The 27,131-nt window shown below is 40.2% G+C and overlaps 1 protein-coding gene across 1 annotated transcript; it reads right to left on the bottom strand.

The window, feature by feature from the left end:
• Positions 1–78: 78 nt before the first annotated feature.
• On the bottom strand, positions 79–26,757 carry EHD4 (EH domain containing 4). Its single transcript, XM_079309169.1, has 6 exons — positions 26,417–26,757; positions 18,575–18,751; positions 14,174–14,271; positions 9,917–10,329; positions 7,021–7,185; positions 79–4,615 (listed from the first exon to the last, which is right to left on the bottom strand). The coding sequence occupies exons 1-6, from the start codon at positions 26,650–26,652 to the stop codon at positions 4,079–4,081; spliced, it is 1,626 nt and encodes a 541-aa protein (XP_079165295.1). The 5' UTR covers positions 26,653–26,757; the 3' UTR covers positions 79–4,078.
• Positions 26,758–27,131: the final 374 nt, after the last annotated feature.

Below are 27,131 nucleotides of genomic sequence, written 5' to 3' on the forward strand. Positions count from 1 at the left end.
TGACCCTTAAGTAGCAGGATTACAAAATTCCAGTTACTGAAAGATTATCTTCTGGAAAGAAGCACACAAACCAAAATCTCAGTAGATCAATATTAGTTTATTAAATCAGCAATTTTTATCACCGCTTTCTAAAAATGATTACAAAGCATATTAAAATATATTACAGTATCTGCAAAGAATTTACTGAATAATGAAAGTGCAACAATAATGAACTTACAACTTTGTTTGCCTAGTTGGACAAACTGGAGCACACTGCACAGATCAAGCCTTTCCTCAAAAATCAGAGTGCCTTTTAAGTGAAAACAGTGTTTAACAAAAATATTAGAAAAGGTGAGCATGTGAAATAGAAAATGAAGTTCATGATCATTCTCTCAGTGCTAAGTTACACAAACCCATCAAACCATACACTTAAAACTCTGATTGAGATCCAACAATTTAAAGAGCCACCAAAATGAGTGCATATGGTGAAGGGAAGGAAGTGAGGGAAAGAAAAAGAGGGTGCATTTCAAGTGCTGGCAATAAACAATGCTGAAAGCCAGGGAGACCACACACCTGCTGCTTGGAGACCAGGCTCTACACAAATCCACACCACACCCAATTAACAACTGGGACCTCGCCCTGACTGAAAAATCTTTGTAAACTCTCCAATTTCCAGCTGTCACAGCTTTTTAAGTCTCTCAGTGTCCTGTACTGTGGTTATGAACTGTAGCCCCACATTTTCTGTTCTAATCTACAACAAAAACTGAGTTTCTGAAGGAATAGAACTAGGGATGCAAATTTAAACTGTGTTGGGGAACAGCTGGAGAACAGGTAAAAGCAGCAGTTTCTCCTTTAGTTTAAGACAGTAGGCTACATCAGTGGGCACAGATTTCACAGGATGAATTTCAGACAGCTTTGAATGATCTTGCAGAAAATGTTATTAAAATCCTAGGCATAAAATGTCCAACCACTCTGACATCTTCATCTTTCTTCAGCAGACATTAGCAACAAACTGAACAGCAAAGATTACCTCACACTGCTGTGACCAACAACTACTTAGAGCATACTACCCTGAGACATGGCAATCCTCTCACTTCTCATGCTTTTATATCATACAGATTCAGTAACTCCACAGAACATTATGCAAACAGTTGTGTGTGGCTGGTTTAACTGCAGGGCTTGCAGACAGCCAGCAGGCAAATGGGGGGGCCCACAGACCTGTGAGGATGTAGTGAGAAGAGATCCCCTCCCCTGTGCAACAGCAACCTACTCCATCAGGTTAGTTGTGCAACAAACTGCTTTTTAAGTTCACAATAAATATACTTTATTCCTATCATCTAAGTGTGATGCTAGTTCACTGTACCACATACCCAGAAATACATTTATGTAGCTGTGGATGAAACACTTCCATTTCTCCAGATAGCCAGAGAAAAATCCACCTCTACTCCTATACATGCTTTATGCATTCACCTTCCAAATTCTACAGGAACACAAAGCCAAAAACTACAATCCCATCTAGGCAAAATACTTTTCAAAATTATGTATTTCGATTTGTCTGCCTTAAAACCAAGTTAGCATATTGCCACAGAGACTGAGGAAAAGCCTGTGCTCTCCATTTTACTACCAACAAAACTAGAAAAGTAAAGTAAAACCACTGAAACTATCCTTCTCTTCTCACTGAAGGAGGATATTTCTAATGGCATGGGATCACATGGCTCCAATATATCTGGAGCATCACCCCTGGAAGCTACATGTGATGGGAACTCAAGCAAGAGTCCACCCCTGCAGCCCTGTGCTGCTGCAAAGTGAGGTAAGGCAGATCCTCTCAACTTTGCCTACACTACAGTAGTCACAATACCAAGCTTGCATTCCTTCTCCTGGTGGCTTTCCTGATGAAGCCAGTCACTAGTACTAAGCTGGTCAGTAGTGTATAAAGTGGTACTGACTGCAGACACTACCCACAAACAAACACACGTTACTACTCTGCAGCCTTTTTCTTTTTCTTAACACCTGCAATGTCTGTAGACTATTTTTTGTTCAATCAAAAATAAATTACAAAGAAAATAGTTACTCTGCAGATGTACAGTCACACAGGTAGACTCAGTGTTGTTTCACAGCTCTACTAAAGTGCACAGAGATGCACTAAGGTCAATTTGGCTCCTAATTTAGGTCTAACAGAAATAAAGTTGGTATGCTTGAATAATAGGAAAAACACCTAAGAATTAAAAAAAAATCCAAAACAAGTCCTTAGAACAATTTAACTATGCCAGGACATCCTTGATACAGGCCCAGAAACCTGGCAAGGTAAAGGTGGTGTTCTGCCATTACTTAAAATAGCATCATTGTTTTCCCATGGAAGAGCCCTGACAGAAGTTGATGGAAATTGCACCTCAGAATAGAACAGATGCAGAAAGATGAGTGGTCCAGAAAGATGTGAAGTATTAAACCTGACAACCTACAAATATGATTTGAAAAAAGAAGCTGAGGCTTTTCTTAGATCACACACAAAACTGATCACAGAAGAATGACTAGAACCTTTACTGGGAGACAATGTCCAAACCATTTCCCTCCACACCCCTATTGCAAGGATGTTAAAGCACATTCTGGCTTGCTCTGTCTCAGAAGACATTACTGCTGCCACTTACTGAGACTTAACAAAAAAGTGCTCAAAACTACAGTACCTTTGATGTGTAGGGTCTTTCCTATTACAAATGGAATACAAGTCAATTTTTGCTCATGCAGAAATAGACCAGAATAGACCAACAGGCCAGAACTGACTGCCAAATTCAATTTTAGGAAAGAACTGGCCCTCCCTGAAAGACTCAAGTTCACAGGGCCAAAGACCTGCCTTCTTTAAAGGTACTGATAAAAATCAGCTGTAAGCAGACAGTATGTTCAACTTTGATTGTGTTGGAAAATAAATGTTTGTTAAGCATCCATTGCTTTCATGGATTGTTTTCAATAAAGAAGTAATATTTGGAGGAATGCATCTATCATTTATTACAGTCAATGTAACAGTTCCTGTTAGCCTCCCCATCCTTCAAATCTGCCACCATGGGAATTGAATCTCTCTTTTGTGGTTGTCAGCTGCATGTTGACAAAGGAGTTAAAAACTTCTCTTAAATATATTATATATTAAAAATACACAGACATAACTGTATAATTAACTGCAAATAGAAATTGAATACCAATTAAAATATTCAGAGACAATTTTATGTGTTTTGAAGAGGTTGACTTTGAGCAATACACCTCTTCTGAACAGAAAGTGAGCCTTGATTTCAATGCAAACATGTTTTTATAGCTTAAGAAACCACTCTGCTGTCACTTTGAACCATTCAGAAATTCATTGTCTGCAGAGAAACTAAGTTTAAACCGCAAAGAAAATTATAAATCCAAGGAACAAAGGAGATCTCAGTTCTTCTAGTAATACTGAATATATAGTGCTGTGTAAAACTGAAGAATGAAGACACAATGACAGATAAAAAAAATAATTCTAGTATTTTGCAATTCTAGATAGAATCTAAAGTTTTAAAACAAGTTTGCTCATATTCTGAGCACTTACAAAACTTTCCTCATCACTCTTCTATCTAACTCCAATTAAATAATAAGAAAGAAAATAATTTCCTTTTATATCAGCCTTTTCTTAGACTATAGAATGCTGACATTCACTCAATGGCTTAAGTGCATTTTTAGCATCTAAATATTCCTTGCATTGGCAGGTGAATTTAACATCTTGAGCTTCAGTGTGCTATTTAGAATAGTTTGGAGACACTTAGGGTTGGTAATTTAGGTTTGGTGAAGGTCAGCAACTTTTATGCATGGTCTTTTCTGCTTTATGGTTGTAAAGGCAGTGAGACATGGACACAGGACTACAAAAACATTGTCACCTTATGACATAGCTATTATAAGGCACTTGTGATAAGCATGTCTGAGTGAAGGTCAGCAAGGACAGTGACAGGAATGTTTCCCTGCTGCCATGCTTATGACTTGCATGAAATGTGCTGTGAGGTTTAAGGATCTAAGCTTAATTTCAAATTTTGGTATTTTTAACACATTTCCTGTGGGATTTTCAAAATCCTCATTCTTCTCCCTGCATTGTTCATTCTGCTGTCTGGAAAGGCTTCCTGTGAGATGGAGGCACCAGGTGGGAAGGAAGTGTGCCGGGCAGTTCATACCCATCCAGTTTAATCTTGATGAGATGCTTTGCTAATGCAAACTCTTCATCATCCAACATCCCATCGCCATCACAGTCTGCAAGTTTCCAGATCTTCCCCAAGACGCTGTTGGGTAGTTTAGAAGTCACCATCTCCTTCTTTGCACTAATCCCAGATATTTTGCCATTGATTGGTGACAGAGTGTAGAAAATCTCATCGTAAGCAGGTTTGTCTTTGGCAACAACCCACTCCTCTTCATCAGCTCCTTCCTTAGCACCTTCCCCATACCCATGGCCAAAAGGTCCTGCCATGGTGCCATCAAATGCTCCACCATGAACCATCTCTGTGGGCATGTTGCTCTCTTCCTGTCTGATTAGGTTCATCAGGGAGGCAATTTTGTTGGCCAGCATGTTATCCACAGCTTCAATTAGCTTTGGTTTCAAAGAATGAAATTTTGTGAAGTCGCAATTCTCCAACTGCTCCTGTGAAAGACACAGTGACAGTAGTTAAAAACTATTCCAATACATTCAAAAGTTTAAAGAATGGGTTTCAAATCAAAATAATCAAGTAATAATTCAATTAAGATAAGTATCTTTTGAAACCTTTTCTATAGCTGGAACTGCTCTTGAAGAGGAAACAAGACACATATGTACCATACAACCAATACATTTAATCAAACACACTAAGACAATTTTGCAACAGTGGATGACTTTGTCTATTAAATTACATTTACAATATAGTTTCCACAGTGCAGTAGATAAAACCACAGCAGTTGATGAGTGTTACCCAGCAACTTTCCATCTGATGAATTTTTTCCAAACATCAAAGAAAGCATGCAAGTCCTCAGTCCTGCTAGCACTTATGCAAATGCTTAAAGTTAAAAGTAAAATCAATGTTTTCAGGATTGATCTGATTTTATAGATCAGACTTCTTGGTTGTGGTTAGGTCAAGAAGAAGTGTCCTTTACCAATAAAGAAAAGCTGAGTTGAGATAACAGCAGCAGTGTTTTATAGCAGTGCTGCCAGAACTCCTGAAGTCAGATGGTCCCTGCAGAATCTGTGGAGTTTTCATCCTAACACCAGTGAAATGCTTACCTATTCCAACACAAGCCCAAGCATGTTTTAAACCATGGCATTGTAAAATTAAAAATTATTTAGGCAATTATTAAATTTTATCTACATGCTAAATCCTTGCCAGGAAGAGAAAGGTAAAACCCCAAACATCACCACCATCTCCCACTTTCTGTAAAATTATGTTAAACTGATTTAACAAATCCCATCTATCACCTCAAGGAGCTGCTCCTGTATATATCAAAATGATCATGACATGAACCCAAAAAACCTGAAACACAGAGTACAAACAGTCAACCAACAACTCTGTTCAGGTGACATACACAGCCACCTGATTTACAGCACCTGATCAGAATAAGTTTATGTAGTGCTATAAACCTCAGGAAGCAAAGGTCAACTTGCTATCTGTTTTGGCACAATTCTGTTTTCACACTATTTTGTTCCTCATTACAGAAGTGACTGATCTCTCCTGTACATATTTGCTGCCATCTGCTGCTGAAGCTTAACTGACATGTAGTGTAAGTTTGAAAGAGCTTAATTCAAATTTTGTTTCAATATTCAGGTCTCTCATTCTCTCATTTTGCATCACAAACAGAAGCAGCAAGTGAAGAGAGAGTCAACTTTTGGCATAAAATCCTCTTTCAAATTATAATTAATTAAACCCTTCCACCAATCCTGCTGTGAAAACTTAGTTAAAATACACCTTGTGCTTCATCTATGATTTGCTGTCTCATGCCAATAGTTCCCAGGTTAAACATTATAGTTCATGAAAGAAACTTGTGATTTCCTACAAATAATCAGCTAATCATCACTCCTGATGATTAGCCGAGCAAGTTTACCACATATACTGCCAGAATGACACATCTGGAAAACATCCTCCATCCCACTCATGACTAGCCCATGGCCAGAGGAAAATGCAGGCTCCTGGTCTCTTGTTCTTCAGCTTTCAAGCTGAATTATCCTCTAATTCAAAGACCATTTAAGAAGCCTATGATCTGAGATACTAACATTTCCAACTGATGCTTAAAATCACTGCTAATACAACATTAGTTGTTTTTCCCTAGGATATTTTTTAAACAACTCATCCCAAATCAGAGAACAGAAATTAATAGGCAAGAAAGTGAGAGAAAGACTGCAGAAAGTCCAAAAGAGGAAGAGAAAAAAGGTATTTAAAAATTAGTTTTGAGTATAAACCAAGAACTTCTCTCTCTCTCCTTCATAGAATACAATCTTAACAGGACAAGAAGAAAGCAAAAGACAATTTTCAGAAGCATGAGGTTTAAGCTGGACTTTTGAGAAGCCACACATCGCCTTTATTACACACTGGGAAACAGTAACAGTAAAAACAGGAACAGAGTAGAGTAAAAACAAACTTATGACTAAGGATATCTTCACCTACACAAATATTTTATACCATTACAAAAATGATAAATACAGCCACATTTAGGATTCAAAACAAGAAGCCCCTTAACCTGTGAGTGTTCACAGCCATTTTATTTGTACAAAGCCTTTAGTACTTTCTGCCAGGAGAGACCGAGTAGTGATTAAAAGGACAGAAGGTCAGATTCCTTATTCCTTACTTTCCTATTCTTTGTGTAGTTCTGTATCAGCGAATGCACACTAACAAGTTACCACTCTTTGTCAGCCTGTACCCCCTTCCAAGTCACCCTAACCTCATATCATACAAATGTCTGTCATTTCAACTGCCAAAGACCCTAAACTGTAATGCTGAAATACTCTGCTCTGCCTTTTCCAATTTGGCAATCCTGCTACAAATTAAAGAGTTCTTTCAGTGGAATGGTAATCTACCCTCTTACCTGCATTTTCTTGACTTCAGGGAAGTCCCCTGCTGAGATATGGTGCTCCCTTTGCAGCTGGATGTAGATCTCAGGCAACTTGTTGATCAGTTCCTTCTTCTTGTTCTCTTTCCCAAATACAGAGGGCATCTCTTTTTTCAGATAGCTGATGATATAAGCATGAACCTAAAAAGAAGCAAAACTGAAATCAAAACTACTGTTTACCAACACTTGGCAGTAGCATTTCTCACCTAGGTCATAAAAAGAAACAGAAACATGTTTCCCTGAGGAAAGATATTATCAACTACTGTTTCTGGAACTTTGTGTTTACATGAACAGTTAGCTATCAGTTAGTTATTATTAGCTTTTGCTGCTCTCAGCATTCCTTTGAGGGGCAGAGAAAAAGGAAACACATTTCAAAGGAATACAGATGCACACTTGCATTTTTAAGGAGAAGCCTGGTACAGCATTCTATGAGAACCAAGAGCAAGAGAAAATGCAAGACCCCAAACCCCACCTCCTGACACTATACACAGAACTCCAGCCAGACTGGTCCATCTGTATGATCTGTAAATCATCTGCCTCACCAGCCATTGTGGAAATCAATGGGACAGATAATTCCTCCAGTAATCCAAGTATGCTAAGTGGCAGGGCTAGCTATTTGAAGTGATATTGCATTCCTGCCTAGTGACTCACAGAAAAGTGAGTACCTGTAGTCTGTATTTATGCAGCCACCTATGCAGGTGACAGAGCAGCCAGTTCCAACAGGAGCAGCATGCCATGGCTGCCTTGTGAAGCCCTAGGGAGAGAAGCACAGCCTTTCCTGCTCATAAGGAAAGACATTAATTCAGGATGTCTTCAAACATACTGATTCTTGCACTGCCATCAAAATATCCATCCTGCCCACCTTCCTTATGCCTTTATTCAAAACCATTCATCTCTTCCCCCATGCCACTCTCCCACCACCTCTCCCCACCAAAACATCTGCTTGCCCACAGAGCAAGTGATCAGGTCCAGAACAGAAACAGTGGCTGCACTTCCTAACTGAGGTGAGTTCAGCTCATTGTGTGGACATTGACACTCATTTTGCACACAGCAGAGAAGGCACCAGGGCAGACCCTCTTTAGAAGCAATGGTTATCACACTTGATGCTATCAAACTGCTCTCCTAAGCTCTGACCTGGCCTGGACCACAGCAGACAAATGACAACAGCATGTCTTTACAGAACTCAGGCCCTTGCTCATTTAAAAAGAATATAGCTGCCCACAAAACAGAAGATACTTACAATTTTCATACACACAGAGAAAAAGAGTTAAAAATTAGGTATGCCTATCAAACTGTTGAGCAACTAACAGGTGAAATTTTGAAGACTAGGGGAAGACAAACTACCATCAAAAATCATCAGTAAAACAAGTAATTGTTTTGGTGTTGTGTAAGAGCAATGCTTAATACCCACCAAACCATGACAGAATGTGTATTATAGCATTCTACACAAACCTTACACAACCTGCACATGGCAATTGCTCTCCCATTCACCTCCTTACTTGTTAAGGAGGAAACAGGAAAAAGAACTCCTTGCTTTTAAAAGTAAAATGATGTAGCCAGTTTTTATGTGCACATCTGAAGATCACAACTTTCACACAACAACACTTCCTTGTGTCTAAAAAGAGTATATGCATTTTAATTGCAATTAAACTTACATTTCTATAGAGGAGAAAAAAACCTCCAGCATAAATAAGTATAAACCCATGAAATTTTCTAAGAGTATAGATATACAGAACTACAGAATGGATTCAATAATGGTATTTTTAGAGCATTTATAAATAATTGTAAGCAATTTTAGGGATCTTATGTCTAAAATAATATTTCTACCAAACCCAGAAGAACATGTTTATAATTCATAAGCACTAAGGGTTTCACATGAGTATTCTGAGTGGCCTAAGGTCTGCCAGTATGCACATGTGCTACTTGTAGATAAGAATTGTTCCCATCTTCAAAATGAGATAGTGAGTCACAGGACTTAGGGGGAAAAAAAAGCCTAATGCCCAAATTTGACAGCATGTTAAGATTTTGCTTTTGTTTCTAATTACTGTAAATGCTTTAGAAAACATTAAGAAGAGGGTAGCACATAAATAGGGTGAAAGAAACCCCACATTCAATGCTAAAAAGCGATTTTTGACTGTCAGTACTTTGAGAGCAGTTTGGAAGGCAGAAAAATGACACTGGATTACATTGCTGCATTCCTGCAGATAAACAGTTTATTCCCCTTCCGTGACTGTCTAACATATCCCTAAGAGCACTGTGTTCTGTACTTACCTTTATCCATTTTTTATTTTACATTTCACAGAAATATCTAAAAATTACACAACTGACACTCATGCCAAAATGACTGTAACAAATGAAAACAAAATGCTGCCAACATTTAAAAAACAGACTGGATCTGGGGTTTCTCTGGGATCAGAGCAACTTTTTATACAACATCACCGTAATTTTAAATGGAATTTTCTACAGGGTACCCTAAAAAAACCCCCGAAAAATCCATGAAACAAACCCCCAAAAATAACCCCACCAAAAAAAAGCCCAAAAGGCTACCTTCATATTCAGAAATTTAAATAAACCAACACAGGAAGCGGCACACACCCTCAAACAACTATTCATATACTGATGGATTTGCAATTCATCTTTGTTTTTGCTTAGAAGTTCACATTCAAATGTGTTTCAAGGAAAATGCATTTGGTTTGATAACTGCACAGGAAATCAGAACTCCTGTCTGCTTTCTCCCCAGGCGATTATCTTCTCCTTGAAACAGTGACAATTCAATCCACGATTAAGAACTGTGCTAAAAAGACGCGTTTCACCCAAGAGAAAAACAGGGAAGGACATGCTGAGAGCCGCCCATTCAACTTTCCTGCCATACCTTTGCAAGTCTGGCCCTTTTGATGAGATCATTGAGCTTCCTGACCGCAGCCTTCTGCGGGAGGCTCTGGATGTCCTTGAAGAGGTCCTGCGCCTCGGCCTCGAAGAGCCGGCGGTTGTCGGTGTTGCGCAGGGGGTGCGCCCAGAAGGAGCCGATGTAGACCCGCAGCACCTCGGGCGTGTCGATCACCTTCCCCAGGGACCACATGAGCGCCCCGTAGACCCTCATCAGCTGCTGCGTGTCCACCTGGTCAGCCTTGTTCAGCACCACACGGATCTTGTCGTCCTGGCCCCGGAAGGACTTAATGGCCTCTGAAAACTCATCGGATATGTCCAGCTTGTGGGCGTCAAAGAGCAGGATGATCCGGTCAACCCGCTCAGCAAACCACTGGAGGACCTGGCAGAAGTCGTAGCCTGAAGGAAGAACACACTGTTATAGCCTCACTAGTCTGAAAAGTGATTCCTGGAGAAGGTCGGGCTGGGGATAGACAGCAAGAGGTAACAGTCTCTACCGGGGGGCAAAAAGGAGATTTATTACTCAAGAGAACAGTATCTGTGGACAGTGAGGTCAGGACAACTGTATCCTGCATTTCCTCGGACCAGTCTCACTATTACCACCTTTTGTTTTTATCAATGCCCTTTTTTCTGTCTCACACCCACATCTGCCTCTTTCCAGGAGTCTGGTTCCAGCACAGCACCCAAGTTAAGCAGGACTATGGGGCTCTGATCACAATCTCTCCTCATCACTGTCACTATCGGTCACTGCTTATCAGAACAGAATTAACAAGGAGAATGGTGCAAGTGCAGCATTCCAGTGCAAGGCAGCAAACAGAAGTCTTTGGATTTTAAAACCATTTTTAAACTCATCTCTTCTGATCTTGCAACACTTACTTTTATTTTTGTCATAGCAGACTAAAAAGTACAATTTACAAGTAAATGACTGCATTGCTGATGGTTTTGAGGACATGGCAGAACATGAGCAGTGACCTTTCTGATCACCTGAAACAAGCTTTATCATGTTCTAAAGGAAAGCCTATTCATAGAACCTGACTAAATGCTTTTACAGGTACAGCTGGCACCTAATCCACACAACAAGCACTATTCAGGAATCCTTATTCAGAAGTGACACATCTAATCCGCAGAGTCACCACTGGTGATGCAGCTTTGGGTTTGGCCTGCATGTGACTCATCTAGTATGAGTCAGGAGCAGCAAAGTATGTACTGGGAACTTTTTGCTTTTAAAAAAAAATCTGTTTCCTTTTTCCCCTGAACTCTTTCCCCACACTTTTTAGAAGTGTCTTGCCTTCACACCACTTAATCATGAACAAAACACCCCCTCTCCCTTTCCATGGGGCTCCTCCCTACATCCTGCCAGACACTCATTTTTCCTTCCAAACCTTGCAGACCACACAGACGTTTCTGTCTGCAAGGGCGTGAACATCACCAGTGATGCTGCAGAAGCAGCACAGGGCTGGGCATTGTCTGACCAGGGGACAATGCTGGCAGACATCTGCACATTCTCCCCCAGCCACTCACACTGCCCAGAACTGACAGGCAGGAAGCTTCTGGCACATCCTCCTGCCAGCAACAGGAGCGGGAAAGGTCTGTCCTGAGAAATCTTTGACTGTCGCCCTCTGTGTTATTTTTGACCCTTCAAGAAATCAGCTCCTCCATCTGTGGCCTGGATGCTTTCCAGAGTTAAATATAGAGCATGCTGGGAAATTGTGCATGTCCTCTAATTTTACATAGTTCCTTTTCTGTTTCTCTGCATGTTAAAATGAAAGTTAATATTTGACTCCTCTCTTGATCTCAGAAGGCTTCAACTTACTTCTAGTGATACCTGTCAAATTTTAATATTATACAGATGTTACATTCATTCATAGGTAAATGTAGCTGGTGAGATGGGAAAAAAAATACCAACAGCAAAGAGACAAGGTCTTAGACTGAGCCCTGTAATGTTATTCTTTCATCAAACATTTCAAATAAGAAACGCTGCAGCTTACAAATGTTAGACACAAGCTAAACTTACAGAAAGTGGTACCCTCTCTGTCAGAGACACATTCAGGGATAGCAGAAAACATCTTGTACAACCCTACTTACATTTGCACACAATAATTTAGAAAGTCATCAAAGCAATTCAAACTTCAGAATGTGCTACGTTAGACTTATAAATATGTTTAAATCAGACCGATTCATTCAGGAAGCAGGTCAGACAAACCTTGCTGTGTGCAGCAGAGGACAAGTCACGTTTGTGCTCTACAAAACCACCAATATGCAAAGTGCATCAACAGCCCATGAGCCATTTACAGGAAATGTATCTGACTATGCAGCATTTCAGTCAAGGTTCAGTGTAGTAATTTCAAGTTATGACAGCGTGGAATATGTGCATGCAATAAATGCACAGGAACTTGCAGATAACTTCTGTATGCTGATGCCTAAGTACATTAAACCTTTATTTAACCTGCCCTCAAAGCCCGGGACACTGAGAGAACAGTGCCAACTCCCAAAACTTCATATTTGGAACAACCACACTTTAAACATGATTAAACCTAACAGCATACAGGAGAATCACACTTTGATAAAAGAACTATGACAAGTGACACATTCAAGACAATCTTTAACACATGGGAAAAAAATCCATGAAATTTTTTTTTCTATCTAATCAAGTTATAGCCTGTGAAACAGATAAGAGTTTGAGGAATCACTGAGTTAAATTAGGTGAAAGTCTATCATGCCAAAGGGCAGGCCAGCTAGGCTGTAACAATTGATAAGGCACATACCATCAAGACAAGGAGTTTCTGAGCAACAAGAGAACAAGAGCCATGTTTTCTTAAATCACAGGAGCAATTCTAGATGGTAGTGAAGAGTCATGGTCCTCCAGGCAACACAGGACTACCACTGAAACACAACCTGGAGTGAAACACAACTCTGTCCTGCACCTGGAAGTCTGAGACTTCTACAGCATTCCCTAATGGTGTTGAATTTGGTTACACAACTGCTTGCTTTTTCAGTGGCATATTAATATCATACTCTAATTTTCTGCTTATTTCATGTTCCCTTCCACACTATGCCAAGCAATGTTCTCTTGATTTAACAAGCAAAGAAGGGGTAAGATGCACCTAATTTTAATTTTAGGAGGAAAAACGAAGCAGGAATCCGCAACGAAGGAGCAGACCACCACTGATTTTATCAGACTGTGTAAACTGAGATCTAAATATTTTGTGCACAATTTATGACAAGATTTTTTCAGGATTAAAAATCATTAGTTGCACACTCTTTTTTTCTGTCTAAAATAAGAGTGCCAACATGCAGCATTTGTTTTATTTCTGGTTTCGCAACATTCAAGCCTTTGCTTGCAGAGATGTAGAACTCTCATGCTGTTCATCTCTAATATTTCACTAACACATCACATAGCCAACTTATAGTTTATTTCCTCTGACAGAGATATGAAACACAAGTTTCCATTTCTAAAGCAAAGGTCTGAATACAGAGGGCAGCATAAGCCACACCCTGCATCACTACCATTTACAACTCCACAGAAATGCACTTAAATGCAGCTGAAGAATGCAAGGAAGAAAGTTGTTTACATTACACTGTTCTGTTTAAATAGTTTCTCAAAACAGGCTAATGTTTAAAACAGCTTGATAAACAATGCTCAGTTGTCTGCAGAATTTTCATATTATTAAAAATATTCTCATTTGCTCTCCTTCTACCATTTGGCTTCCTCTTTTGACTGTATTATATTATAGCATGACTGAGCAACCTTAAGAAGCAGCTCTAGCAGCTGTGCCCACAATAAACAAACCCACCTTATTTATAGCTCCACCCCCGAATTTTTGAGACATGACCAACCTGCATGTCTGAAACCAAGCTATTACAAAACATTTCTTCATTCATGAACTTCAGTAGTATATATGAGAGTCATTATTATTTCATGAAAAGCAATTAAAATGATGAAAATAAGGCTTTTTCTAAGGAGTGACAAAGCACTAATTAGCCAGCAGATCATGTAGCTGTAGCCATCAGCAGCCATAGCAGCAGGATGACAGAAATACCAACCCCCACCAGCTTCCAAGTGAAAAAATCCCAAAGCCAACATCAGCCTTAAAATATGGGTTGTACAGGGCATGCAATACAGATATGCAAGACCACCATACAGTACCACTAAAACAGGCTTCCCAAAGATTAGAATGCTGTTTTGTCCAGCAGAGCAGAAAAAATGTAGTGAGCTTGGTTACTATAAAGCTCTGCAACTCACCTCTGCTGATGCGCTGCTTCTCTCCAGAGAGAATTCCAGGGCTGTCAATGATGCTGATGCTCTTCAGCACCTCGTTTGGAAGCTGAGAACACATGAACCTGCAGGAAAGGAGGGAAAAACCCATTAACAACAGCTCAGATACAGATTGTCACCTGAGAGCTCCTCATTATATATCTGGTTTTAGAAAGACTCAAATCAGAATCAAAAAAGTTTCTGAATCCTGGCAAACCTCTACATTTTGCAACCATACATATTTAAGAAAAATTATGAAGAGAGCTTCTCAAAAAAGAATACACAGAGAAATATTGTAAAACTGTACATTTAAGGGCTGATAAGACTTAAAAATTTGCAAGAGCTAACAACTTGAGTTTTAAATGCAACATTAAAAGAACACCATCGAACCACCATTTTGCTAGGATCAAAATTAGTATACACGAGAGAAAATTTTTCATGTACTCCAGGTTATGGCCAGACTCAAAGACTGAAAAGGGGAGCAATCAGAAAGCCACATTGACAATATGTTTATGTTCCAGTCCCTGCCACATCTCCCTCTTGCCTGATTTAGCAGTGTTGGAGTGACCCCTACTCCCTAACCCACCACTCTCCTCAGCTGGAGCACCAGTGCAAAACACCAGTATTTCACAAAAACCCAGCCAAAGCTATCACTCTGCCAGAAGCAAGACCTCCAATTACACACAGTATGCTCTAAACAATAACCTCCTGCCTCTGCAACAGGAGGCAAATTCAATGGTGGCATTACAGAAAAATAAATAATTCACAAGGACTCTGAGAGCCGTGCAGGGCACTTGGTGTGTTACATGCAAGCTGCAATGATGCTTCTGGGATAGTTACTGACTGAAGAACTTCACTGCCCTTCATCATACCCTGCCTTTAAGAGATTTGCATAAGAGTTTAATCTTCTTATCAGGGAGCAGCTGAAGTAACCCATCCTCCTTCTGTGAGGCTGCCCCACACAGGGTTAATCTGCAGCCTCAGGCTCCAAGATGGGGCTGTCCCACATCAACCTATGTTTTCACAAAGCACAGTGCCCCAAAAAACAGGGTATCCCAGACTGGAAATTGTAGCTGTGCCAAGGTAAAACAAGACCTTTTAGGTCTTGGATGATCTGAGTTAGGAAGAGTTCAGCCAGTCTAGTATCAGATACAAAATATAAACTATATCAAAGTCTAGATGGTACAAAGGAAATTGGGAAGAAAAGAAGTCCTAACACCTCACTTCACCAAGAGACCTTGTAGCAATGAGCCTTTAACAAAAGACACACTGTGCCTTCTTGGATAAAACAGAAATGGCAGCATCACCTGCACCTCTCCCTGAAACCCAAAAGGGCATAAGGAAACAGCAGCCATCCAAGCCTGATAGAACCTGAGGGTATGTAAACACAGTGTAAAATGTATTGTTTGTTTTAGTGGGACACCAGGTGTAAAAAATACCCCGTATTGAAGCAAATTCTTCCACTAGAAAGTTTTCTACTAGCTTAAGAAATGTTTTTGAGAGAGCAGTGAGGTGCCATTTGAGAAAATTACATTATTTGAACATGACAAAAGCTAAAGGCAGTATTATGTTAAAGCAAGCATGTTACATGGGGGCATAATGGATGTGTGTAAGTGACAAGGAAAATACATTTAATCATGTGAACCCTTAATAAAATACATGCATCACTAGTATGTACAGCATGAAATAGCTTTCATAAATTTGGAAGTGTGAAGACTGAATTTTCATGTATATTTTTTTCTTATCACTTTCATCTAACCTTAGAAAGCCCAGTGCTTGTTCAGTATCACCAAGATGTTTCTAGCCCTATCCTATGGGGAGAAAGGCACTGTTATGCCAGCTGAACAATACAGCAGTGTCTTGACTCAGGCACCACCCAAACTGGGACAGCTGGAAAAGACCATGAGAGAAAATAGAGAATTACAGGCCTCAAATGCAGACACTGCCATCTTTGCACAGTCATAAATGGCAATGGGAGGAGAAAAGCACATGCTAAACACATAGGAAATAGAAGCAAGAACTCATAATTTACTGCTTGTCAGCTTTTAGAATATGTCCATAAGATAAAGATTAAAGATGAGTTAAAAATCTTGCCTCAAACTAATATTTTAGACAACTTATATCTGCAATTATAGTGGTATTTGAGCTTCCCTTTTCAACACTGAGACTTACTTCTTAACATACCACTTTATGCAGTCCACATAAATGCTGCATCATAAAAAACAGAACTACACTATCCACCTGAATGACAGACTTAAAAGTGTTACAAAAAGAGTTGTATTAATGAGATTACTGTAATTCCCTAGGACACATCAAACTAGACCAGGACCATGCATGTCTTCTCATCAGCACTAATTTTTTCTCATGCTTTTCTGGTATAATGCAGTATTCTTCCATAACCAGCATCCAAGGGCACACTAGGTCCTGTCCCTCTACTGTTTCCTCTCCAACTTTTAAGAAAAGTACACAGGATAAGTAAGATATTAATAGAACACCTCCCACAAGCAGTGGGATCCAGGGGGCAATTAGAAGGGGTCATGGAAAAAAGACAAAAGCAAGTTAACATCAATAAATTAATGCAGGTAATTACTAAGTACAAGCCTTGATTGTGATACCGTGTTCTTGTTTGTTTCATTTTTTCCATTACCTCAGTCCCTGTTTCCTGTCATTTGGATTGTTGCACTTGGATGAAAAGGGCACTCAACTTCATAGTCTAAGTGCTCATAGCCTTAAGTTCCTCCATAAAAAAAAATACTAGGTTTGGGAGACCATTTAAAAAATAAAATGGGGGGGTATGGGATGGGGTGGCGGGAAGTAGAGAAAAGTCTATTAAGGCAGGAGTGAAAAATGTAATATTGGATAAAAAGAACTGTGAGCATGGCAAATGAGAGAAGGCAAAGTAAAATATGATTACAGGTAACCTAGTAGGATACTGAAGATACTGAAGCCTAAGGCAATTTCATCTGAGCAAAGTCATAAAGAGAAAGGAGTTGGTAAGTTTTGAAAAATGCCAGGGAAAGATAAGCACCTAGATCTCTGCTGAGTAACTAACAAGTAAGCAGGACTGTTGGGGAAGATAAGGGTGCTCACAGCACCACAATATAACAATGTCACAGTCACCAAAAGAACTGGAATAATTCAGTGCCTTACTTTGAAAGTACAGCTTTTTAGCTAACCAATTATCTTGCTTGCATAACAGAACCTGACACAACTAGTTAGACAATTAAGGCAAAAAATTACATTGCCACTCATCCAAACAAACACATATCATTATTAAATGTTCTATGCAAATATCTGAATATTATGCAAAACACAATTCATTTGTGTTATAAGTATATTAATTTTTTGTAGAGAGAGCATAATGATGAGTAAAGGGAGAAACAGAAGAGTGATCTGGAAGACACAATTTAGCCAATCATCTCAAACTTGTTACTTAAAATGGGACTTGACTACAGCTTCCCACAGCACATATTCTTATCTCTGCAAAGCAATAGCCAAGCCAACTGTATGCAGCTATAAACTCTCTTCTTTGAATAAGCACAGCAAGAGATAAAACTGCACATGATGAACTTTTAACACGCATGCCAGTATTTATCAGCCAAACAGGAAAGTTTATTGTTAAAAAGAACCAATTTAGATTAATTGGCTCTCAAAGTGAGGCCTCCATGTCAAGCTACTATCAAATACAGGAAGAAAACAAGGTGATTGCTCAGACAATAAGAACAGAGTTATTAGCAATTAACTTTCAACTCGAAATATTTAGCATACTACTTAAGTTTACTATCAAAATATTCAGTCCCTGAACAACTCTTTCCTTTTTACAAACAAACATTATCTCCCTGGTCCATGGAACTACCCAAACACTTACGCAGTTGATATTAAACACTTAACAGCTTGAGTTTTTACTTTATCCATGGAGTACATTTTCCATTCTTTTAGGTCCATGTATCCCAGCAATTCATGATTTTAAATAGCTATATCAAGATATCCAATGAAATCAGTGGAAACAAACAAGACAGAACCAAAGGGAAAATATTTGTTTCTTTTTTTTGAACGGTAGTTTTTAATAATAGTACCAACCTATCAGTTTTATGGAGTAGAACTTTTGCATAAACTTATCCCAAGTTCCACCTGGCATCATGCCTCACAAACAAGTCACCCAGTGGATCATTTCTACAGTTTTCTGTGATCTGGTTTTAATGACTATTTTCTATTCAGATAACTGAATATCTCTATTGTAATACCACCCTAGTACTGTCTTTTTTTTGTTTAATTCACCTGAACTGCCACCATTCCTGCCTGTATCTGAATATTTATTCCGTGCTGTTCAAAACAGAACATGCCAAAATTTAAATGTAGCCATCAGAAGACAAAGCAAGATGATCTCACCTGTTGAGGAAAGCATTCCCAAAGCGGCCAAGTTTCCGGAATGGCTTCTTAGGATCAACAACCAGGGCATTTCCAGGAACATTTCCTTCTGTTTCTCCATACATCACAGCAATAAAGGAATCTGTGGTAGGCTCTGGACCAATCCGCATGCCTGGAAAGTCTTGCTCAAGCAGGTATCTGGAGGAGGAGAATACAAAGATGTATTTATACACAACAGCTATATTTATACCTAAATATTCCAAAATCAATGATTGGGATACATGCAAAAGCAAATACTACAATTTGCTTGAAAATTCCCAAGGATATGCATATTCTGTAAGAATAGGATTACATTCACCTGCATTTCATTATTTCTGTTAACTGAGGAAGAAGGAAGATAATGGAATTAATTTTTCACAACATCTAGGTAAAGAGATAAAGTAAATCCTTTTACAAAGGCAGTGTGGAAAGCACTCCCTCAAGTGCAGCACCTCAACCATTTAAGTGAATGCTTCTACCAATGACCCCAGTGCTGTAGGATACACTACATCTGTTTTTCTGAGTGTTTTCAAGCCTATATCAATGCTCCTGGTACAAAAAGGGGATGGTTAGATGCTGCATGTGAGCAGATTCAGTTGGCTGACAGATCTAATCCTTTAATCAATTTGGTATGCTCTCACTAACTCATCCTACCAGAGGCAGAGAGAACCATTATGTCAGCCAACTGAATCTGCTCACATGCAGCATCTAACCAGACATTTTAGGAAATTTTAGGAAAATTTTATGTTTGGGAGTGAGGAATTAATTTTTTTTTTCTTTTAACCTGCATATCAAAAAGTAATTGTTAATAAGTCAGATCTGCAGAACTTTAGGCCTAACAGTAAAATACTTCCAAAAGGCATCAAGTCAGGTAGTGCTCTAGCACCAGAAACCATCTTGCATCTTTGAGCAGACCACTGAGAGAACACACAGACAGCACACACTCACAGAGCCAAGCCTTGGCTTCCCAGACAATGGGGTCTGAAATGAATTAAGTGCATATTTAAGTATTAATGGAACCAGGGCATTTATTTACACAAAAAGCCTGTCTGCATCCCTTCAAGCAGCCCCAAGTCCTTGGAGCAAACCTCCCTCCAGCACACACTCCATGGCAACTGCTATTCTTCACAGAGACACAGACACTATGCTAAACACTGCTAAATTTTAAAGCATGGGTGGTATTGTCCTCAGCCACAACAGCACCATCTTGGCACTCGAGATTACACAATGTGCTTTCAGTGTCACCCTGCAGTTCTTAGGAAAAAAAAAAAAAAAAAAAAAAGACAACACAATTTTAATCAAGTACAATTTAACTATTTACATAATCAAAACTGGATTTGCATGAGAATTCTTCTTCAGGCACAGGTGGTGGTCCTGCATACAACTAAAGCACTAGTTATGTTTTAGTGCATCTATATTAACACTGCTTGTTTAATAAAGGTTTATTCTGGACTTAATCCAACAGTGCTATGCCTATTCTGTTATAATTTCCTATATCAATACTAATTTGAGAAGATTTGCTGGCTGCTTTTGTTGCAAAAACCATTTCACATACAATCTATACTTGCTGAACAATCTCTGTCTTCAAATAGAGTACCCAAGCACTCACAAACTTTATAGATCAGTGCACAGAATCTGAATTTAAGGAACTAAATATATGTAACATATTCAAACACTATTTTCCACTAGCCTTAGCAAACTAGCTCCAATTAGCTCAACCTATAATCAGGGAGCATGGAACAGTTATTTGCATGAGATTTCCTGTAGCTTTCTGCTTCCAAAAAAAAGAAATTTAAAAAATGCAAACACTAAAACTTGTGAGGAAGGAGGAACATAAGAACTATCATGCCAGAACATACCAATGTCAATCTGTTTTATCTCTAGAATAAGCTGTACCCAATGCACACTAACAGGGAAATAAAACTGACCACTCTCCAAAAGCAAATGAAACCTTTCTGTCCACACAGAATCTCACTGTACAAATTAGATCATGAAATTATCTAAATGAAATGGAGACAAAACTTCTTCAATTGCTCACCAGTTGAACCCCTCAAGGAATCCCAGGATTTTGAAGCATCCTGGCAAACAGCAGAATACCTGAAACACCAAAGCGTGCTCCCACCTCTTCATTAAACATCACTGGAGACCAGAGTTCTCTACAACAGGATGCCAAAGTTAACTCACAAGAGCCACTAAAATTTTCCAGATTGGAGCTATCCACGCTTTGATTTTGAAATATCAGTTATACTTCTGACTTCTAAAATAAGATTTTTAACTTGCCATGATAAAGTGTTCTATTTCAAGCATTGCTTTTCCTCACTGTCCTTCTTTCAAAAGAGAAAGGGTCTCTAAGAGACTTGCAAATATGCTCTTCTCTTGATACAAATTGCTATTCCCAGGCTTCTGCTGACAGAGGTAGCAAATCATAAGGTGACAGATAATATATACAAGAATCTGCTCCAAGAGCAGCAGTAAAGAACATATACTGAACCAAATGCACAGGAGTGAAGTCCCACATCCCAGGTCAAGGAAAACTACACAGTGGGATCTAAATGCAGGAGCAGACACCTTCAGGATAATTGCCATCTATCATAAACTCATAAATTACAGCATGATTATGGCTATTCAGTGGTGATGGTCCTTTAGATGCCTAAAAAAGTAATTTCATGGCTTGCTCATGAATTTGCTGCACATGCAACACTTGAAAAATCTAAAGAGTTAAAAGTACAGAGCACCTTTCAGAATTTCTAGCATCTCTATTTGCAGCACTTAACTCCACAGTGCAAATTGAGATTAGGTGTTTATTGAAATTACTAAACCATAATGAAGTGCTACTGAACTGCAATGATACTCCCAAATTAATGTCATAAAAGCAGCTTTAAAAAACAGGCTTTGAAAGTGATAACAATCCAGGAAGGCAAGACCTCCTTCCAAATACCAAGCCCCACCCAACAGTAACAATGCTCTGCCTGGTACAACTATTTAACAGACACAGAAATCACTTTGCAGCACAGGTATTTTCCATTAAGATTGGCTCATAATTGCACATCAAGAACTAGTACAGACTAAAATAAACCTCCTCTTGAGCACTGGCTGTGCTCAAGTGTGATGGGTTTGGCTGGACAATAACTACTATGGGCTGTGTTTTAGATCTGTGCTGTAAAGTGTTGACAATACAGGGATTTCTTCATTGCTGCTGAACAGCACTTACACAGAATCATGGCCTTTTCTGCTTCTCACCCCACCAGCAAGTGACTAGGGGTGAACAAAGAGTTAAGAGGGGACACAGCTGGGACAGCTGATCCCAGCTGACCCAAGGGATGTCCTGCACCATATGGCATCGTGCTTAGCATATAAAGCTAGGGGGAAAAGGAAGGAGACACTTTGAATGATAGCATTTTCTCTTCCCAGGTCACTGTTACGCATGACAGAGCCCTGCTTTCCTGGGAATACCTGAACACCTGCCTGCCCTTGGAAAGCAGTGAATGAATTCCGTGCTTTGCCCTGCCTGTGATGCTTTTATTGAACCTACTACACTGTCATTATCTTAAGCCATGAGTTTTCTCACTTTTACCATTCTGATTCTCTCCTCCATCTCGCTGTGCAGGGTGTGAGTGGCTGTGTGGTGCCTGGTTGCAAGCTGGAGTTGGGGGGTAGGCTAAGCCAGAACAAGCTGTATCACACTTCTCAGCATGAAAAACCAATTTTACACACAACAGGTAAGAGGAGTTCTTCTGTAAATTGAAAAGCTGCCAAGTTTTCTGTACCAAATGCTATATTAGTACAGGAAAATACCTGGATTTTCAGCATCTGCTATGCTCTTCTCAGGAATTTTCAGCAGAGAAGGAGTTCAAAAAGGTTCACAGGAAGAATGCTTAAAAATAGCCAGTGCCCCAAAGACAGTCTAGATCAAACAACAGACATCCTGTTGATTCTTCTCTCTTTGTTTTTACCTGGGCTATAACCTTTCAGCTTTGCCAATAAACAATCATCTATGTTCCTCTACAAGATGTATAGCCAGACTATGGGAAACTAGTTTGCAAAGTTCCAGAGATAGAAAAGATCACTCACAGTTGCAGACACTCATTATCATCTGAAGTCTAAATGGATTAGCTAGGCCATACTAATGCACAAAAGCAAGTGAGCTGGACAGAGCAGCACTGAACAGGGATACCCTGTGATGCACTGGGAGATAAACTCATGGCTACTTTATAGGGCTGTTCACCTCCATACTACATCCTGCACCAAGCTTTTTTTTTTTTTTTCTTTTTTAAACACAGCAAGACTAACAGATGTTTGCTTTAGTATAAGAATTCGGCTCTAAATAACTCAAAGCTTTCATGTAGAGCTAGTAAAAAAGTCACAGCTTTCACCCAAAGAAACTAAGAGGGACCTTCCTCCCACTTCACCCCCAAAGAAATAGATACAGCTGCACAAGTGATCACACACTGCTTGCAGACTCCAGACATCATGCATAGAAAAGGGTGCTTTCACAAAAGTCAGCTCTGGCTGAGTTAAATAGCAGGAAGATTACAATTTTTAACCACTGAGTAATACCTGTGAGCAAAATAAAAGCACAGCCTGGCAATCTGAGGAATTTACTTCTGGTTTGTCTCAAGTTGATAAGCTCTTTAAGAAAAAAAAAATCAGTCTCCTACAGTTTTAAAACAGAACAAAATAAACTACCTATTTGCATTAATTACCTCTTATCTCTTTTCCATACAGTACAATTCTCCTTTCCTGTCTCTCTTTTCCCCACTTTTTTTTTTCTAAAAAAGTCATGAGAAATTGAGACAGTTACAGAAGCTGCACAGCCAAGCAGCTCTCATGTAAGATAACAACTGGCTCTCACAATACTCCCACTTCATTAAACACAACAGGACAAGCATTAACATTTGGAAGTATTTGTTTGAATTGTCAGCATTGTCAAATAAGTGAGTAAAACTATCACCACACTACACCTTAGACAGCAAATGTGCCTGGTTTCACTGCATTGTTCCAAGTGGCAAAGCGGATAAACAGCACTGAGTGAAAAAACATAAGGGCTGTTAGAAACCTGGAAATGTTTTGTTTGCATATCTTAATCTCCAGGGACATTTAGTCACTGGTACATCAGGGTTTTCCATGAAGACTTAGTGGAAGGAACTGGGTGGATATGGATATGTCAGAGGTACGAAAATGTGAAGTTCTCACGATAACGTCTCAATCAAAGTAAATCCCAAATGAATATTTGGCAGCTAAACAGAATTGTTAAGTTCACACATAAACCCAATAGTAAACACTTAGGTAGACCTAATATGCCCTCCTGACTGTGAAGTTAAGAAATGTGAACAAAAAGCAGTTTTAGTCATTTTAAGCAGTTTTAAATTGTTTATTTAAGATTTAAAATAATTTAAAATAATGTTTGCTTATTAAAAGGTTTGGAGGAATAAATTCCCTATAGCCCTGTTTAATTCTAGGAAAAATAATCTACAAAAAATAGAGGATTAAAACAATCTTGAGAGAACAGGAGATTTTTCCATGGAATATTTAGCCTTTCAGAGGGGAAATTTATTTTTGGATGACCAGGACATGATAATATTTTCCCAAGTCTTCTTCTGAGTCTTGCACACAGCATACATGAAGTTCTCTTTTTTTGCCCTTCTTTTTCTCCTCCAAATTGGATTTTGAATAACAGTCCCTGTGACACTACTGTCTAAGTTGCTGCCCATCTTCAGTGGAGCATTTTTTCATGCTGATTCAGACAATTATCTATGCTACAGAAAACGCTGAGGTAATGAATGCTGATCATAGTGAGATCCTTTGGAAGCAATAAAAGATATCCTGGATCCTCTACAGTCAATGTCTTGTCCAATAAACCTTGTGCAAAATGTTTAACTGCTCTGCAAGCTACCTAAAATGGGCACAGCAGAAAGGGGTAAAGAGGGTAAAAAGAAGGGCACATCACAGTAGAAGCCACCTCTTGCACCAAGTCAGGTATTTTAATGAAGCAGATGAGAAAGCATCTTTGAAAACTTCAGCCCTGCAAAATCATCTGGGCATCTTCACCCAGCACCGACAAGTGCTAAAAAAAAAAGCTGGCAACTGCTGTAAAAAAGTATAGGCCTTTTCTCATTCAGACTGTACATTACTACCAGCCAACCCTTTTGCTCAGTATTTTATTGCTACAGTGATAACAAGTTACTTACAAAGCAACAATGGCAAAAATACAGGTAAGGCGCTGCAAGGAATATTAGTGTTTCTAAGCACAATACTGACTTGTTACTTCAGTCAAATATGGGCAGCTATAAAGGACAGAAAGGTGAACGTCCATAAATCAAGAACCTGTGTTCTCAACCAAGGCAAACTCTTACAGCAGGGGGAACACAGAGTTTTCTATGAACTGTAAATAACAGAACAATGCTGCTGAGAGGCAGAACAAGTTCTGGTGTGCACATATTTGTGACCATCCTGCCTCCCTCTGTATCACCCGTGCTCTCCCCATCTTGTCCATAAGCCAAGTAACAACACTTATCTGGAAATATATACAGACTAACAAGGCAACTGCAATTTGAAAGGAGAAAATGAATGAGAATGCCTGGAGAAATGTTCGAAAAATCCAAATCAACAACCCCTTCCCCCCTCCCACATCACCTTGTGACTGTCTATGGAGATCCTGAAACTCACTTTCTTTTATTTTAATTACAGCCCTATTTCTATTTTTAAACTATTCCTCTGAGCAACAACACTTTATGTGTTTGTGGAAATTTAGTAATAATCAGTAAAGAAACCATGTTCAACTTCAATCTTTCAATTAGGTAGTTGTAAAACCTGAAAAGACACATGATTAGTTCTGTAAACATCTGAAAAGCTCTCAGGTGATTAAAGGTAAACATTGATCTTCAGTGGAGAGGAGAGGTAGGCCTTTTGTAATGCAAGAACAAAACGGTGTTATGGCAAGGCTGCCCATAATCTTTGGACCTGAAAGATAAATATTTGTATATTTTACAGAAAGACTGTAATGAACTTCAACTATAAGTAGGTCAAAATGTGAACCAAGTGACCTCTTAGTGTCTATTGCAGAGTTGGGCAAAACCTCAGACTGATCTGTAAGTGGCATGTAAGAGGGAAGCTCAAACATATGAAAATATTCACAGATTCATAGTACTGTGCTTACCCAAGATATTTTTCAGCTTCCTAAAAATGAGTTACTAAGAAATTTATAAATAAGGAATACAGGAAAGAGAGAAAATACTACAACAGGAACACTGTTCAGCTGCCTTAGTAGTGATACTGCTTCTTCAATGTAATTGACCAAAATACAGGCACGGGAAGGGAAGACTTTCTGGAAAGTCCACGTGTTTTTCGCTCAAAACTCTTATCATCTTACTCTTCTACGATCACAACCGATCTGTGCATTAAGCTACTTTTGGGAAAGAAAGGGGTGGAGATAAGCTGAAGTGATCCCTCATGGCCAGTGCAGTCATACCGTTTTAGCACGAAGCCCCCGCTTTTCCTCGGAAATAGCTTAGCGATTAAAAGAACTAAGAGGAAGTAGACAGCGCGGTTACACGTTTTCACCAGAACATGAAACAGACAGAATATTCTTGCACAGGAAGCAAGCGGCGAGCTGCAGAGCGGGCAGCAGGATCGGGATCGGCACCACCCTGGACGGGCACCGGCCCGGCTCGGCTGGGCTGGGCTCGGCTGGGCTCGCAGCCCGCGGGGCAGCGCGGCCGGAGCGTGGGAGGGATCCACCGCAGGCAGCAGCACCGCGGGCAGGCGAGCGGGGAGGGAGCGGCGGGGCTCGGCTCCCCGGGCGGGGCGCACACCGGGGTCACCTACCGGATGAAGGTGGTCTTGCCGGTGCTGTACTGCCCCACCAGCAGCACCATGGGCTTGTTCTCGAAGTCGGCCTCCTCCAGGGCGGGCGAGTGGAACTCATGGAAGCGGTAGTGCTCCTCCAGCGGCAGCAGCTTGCGGAGGTACAGGTCCCGCAGCCCGCCCGTCACTGTCTGCACCACGTCGGTGCCGCCGCCGCGCTCCCGCCCGCCGCCCTGCTTCCCCAGCCAGCTGAACATCCCGCCCTGCCACTGCCACAGCCACAGTCACTGCTGCCACCACTGCCACAGCCACAGTCACAGCCGCCGCTGCCGCGCCTCCGCACCCGCAGCCGCCGCGGGCCCGCCCCGCTCCCGGCCCGGGCAGAGGCGGTGCCAGCGCCGCTCCACTCAGCGCCGGCCCGGGCGGGGCCTCGCCCTGCCGGACACACCCTTCGAGCCGGGTGGGTTTGGGTTTTCCTGGAGGGGAAGTCGGTCTGGGATGTTTTTTTCTCGAGATTTTATTTTTTTTTTTGGACCACAGGTCCGCCTCTGGAGGTTAATTGTGCCTGCTGCTCGTCTGCGCTGACACATCAACCCCTCGCGATGAAATCCGGAAACGCTTTGACAGCTCCGATCTGAACGGGAATCGCCCAAATGCTTGTCGTGTTTTTCTGGTGATGGGTGCTGTCTTTGGATGCAAAAGAAATGTGTGACTAAGCGCCGTGGTGTTCAGCTGC

The sequence above is a fragment of the Erithacus rubecula genome, assembly GCF_903797595.1.
Source record: "Erithacus rubecula genome assembly, chromosome: 6".
NCBI lineage: Eukaryota > Metazoa > Chordata > Aves > Passeriformes > Muscicapidae > Erithacus > Erithacus rubecula.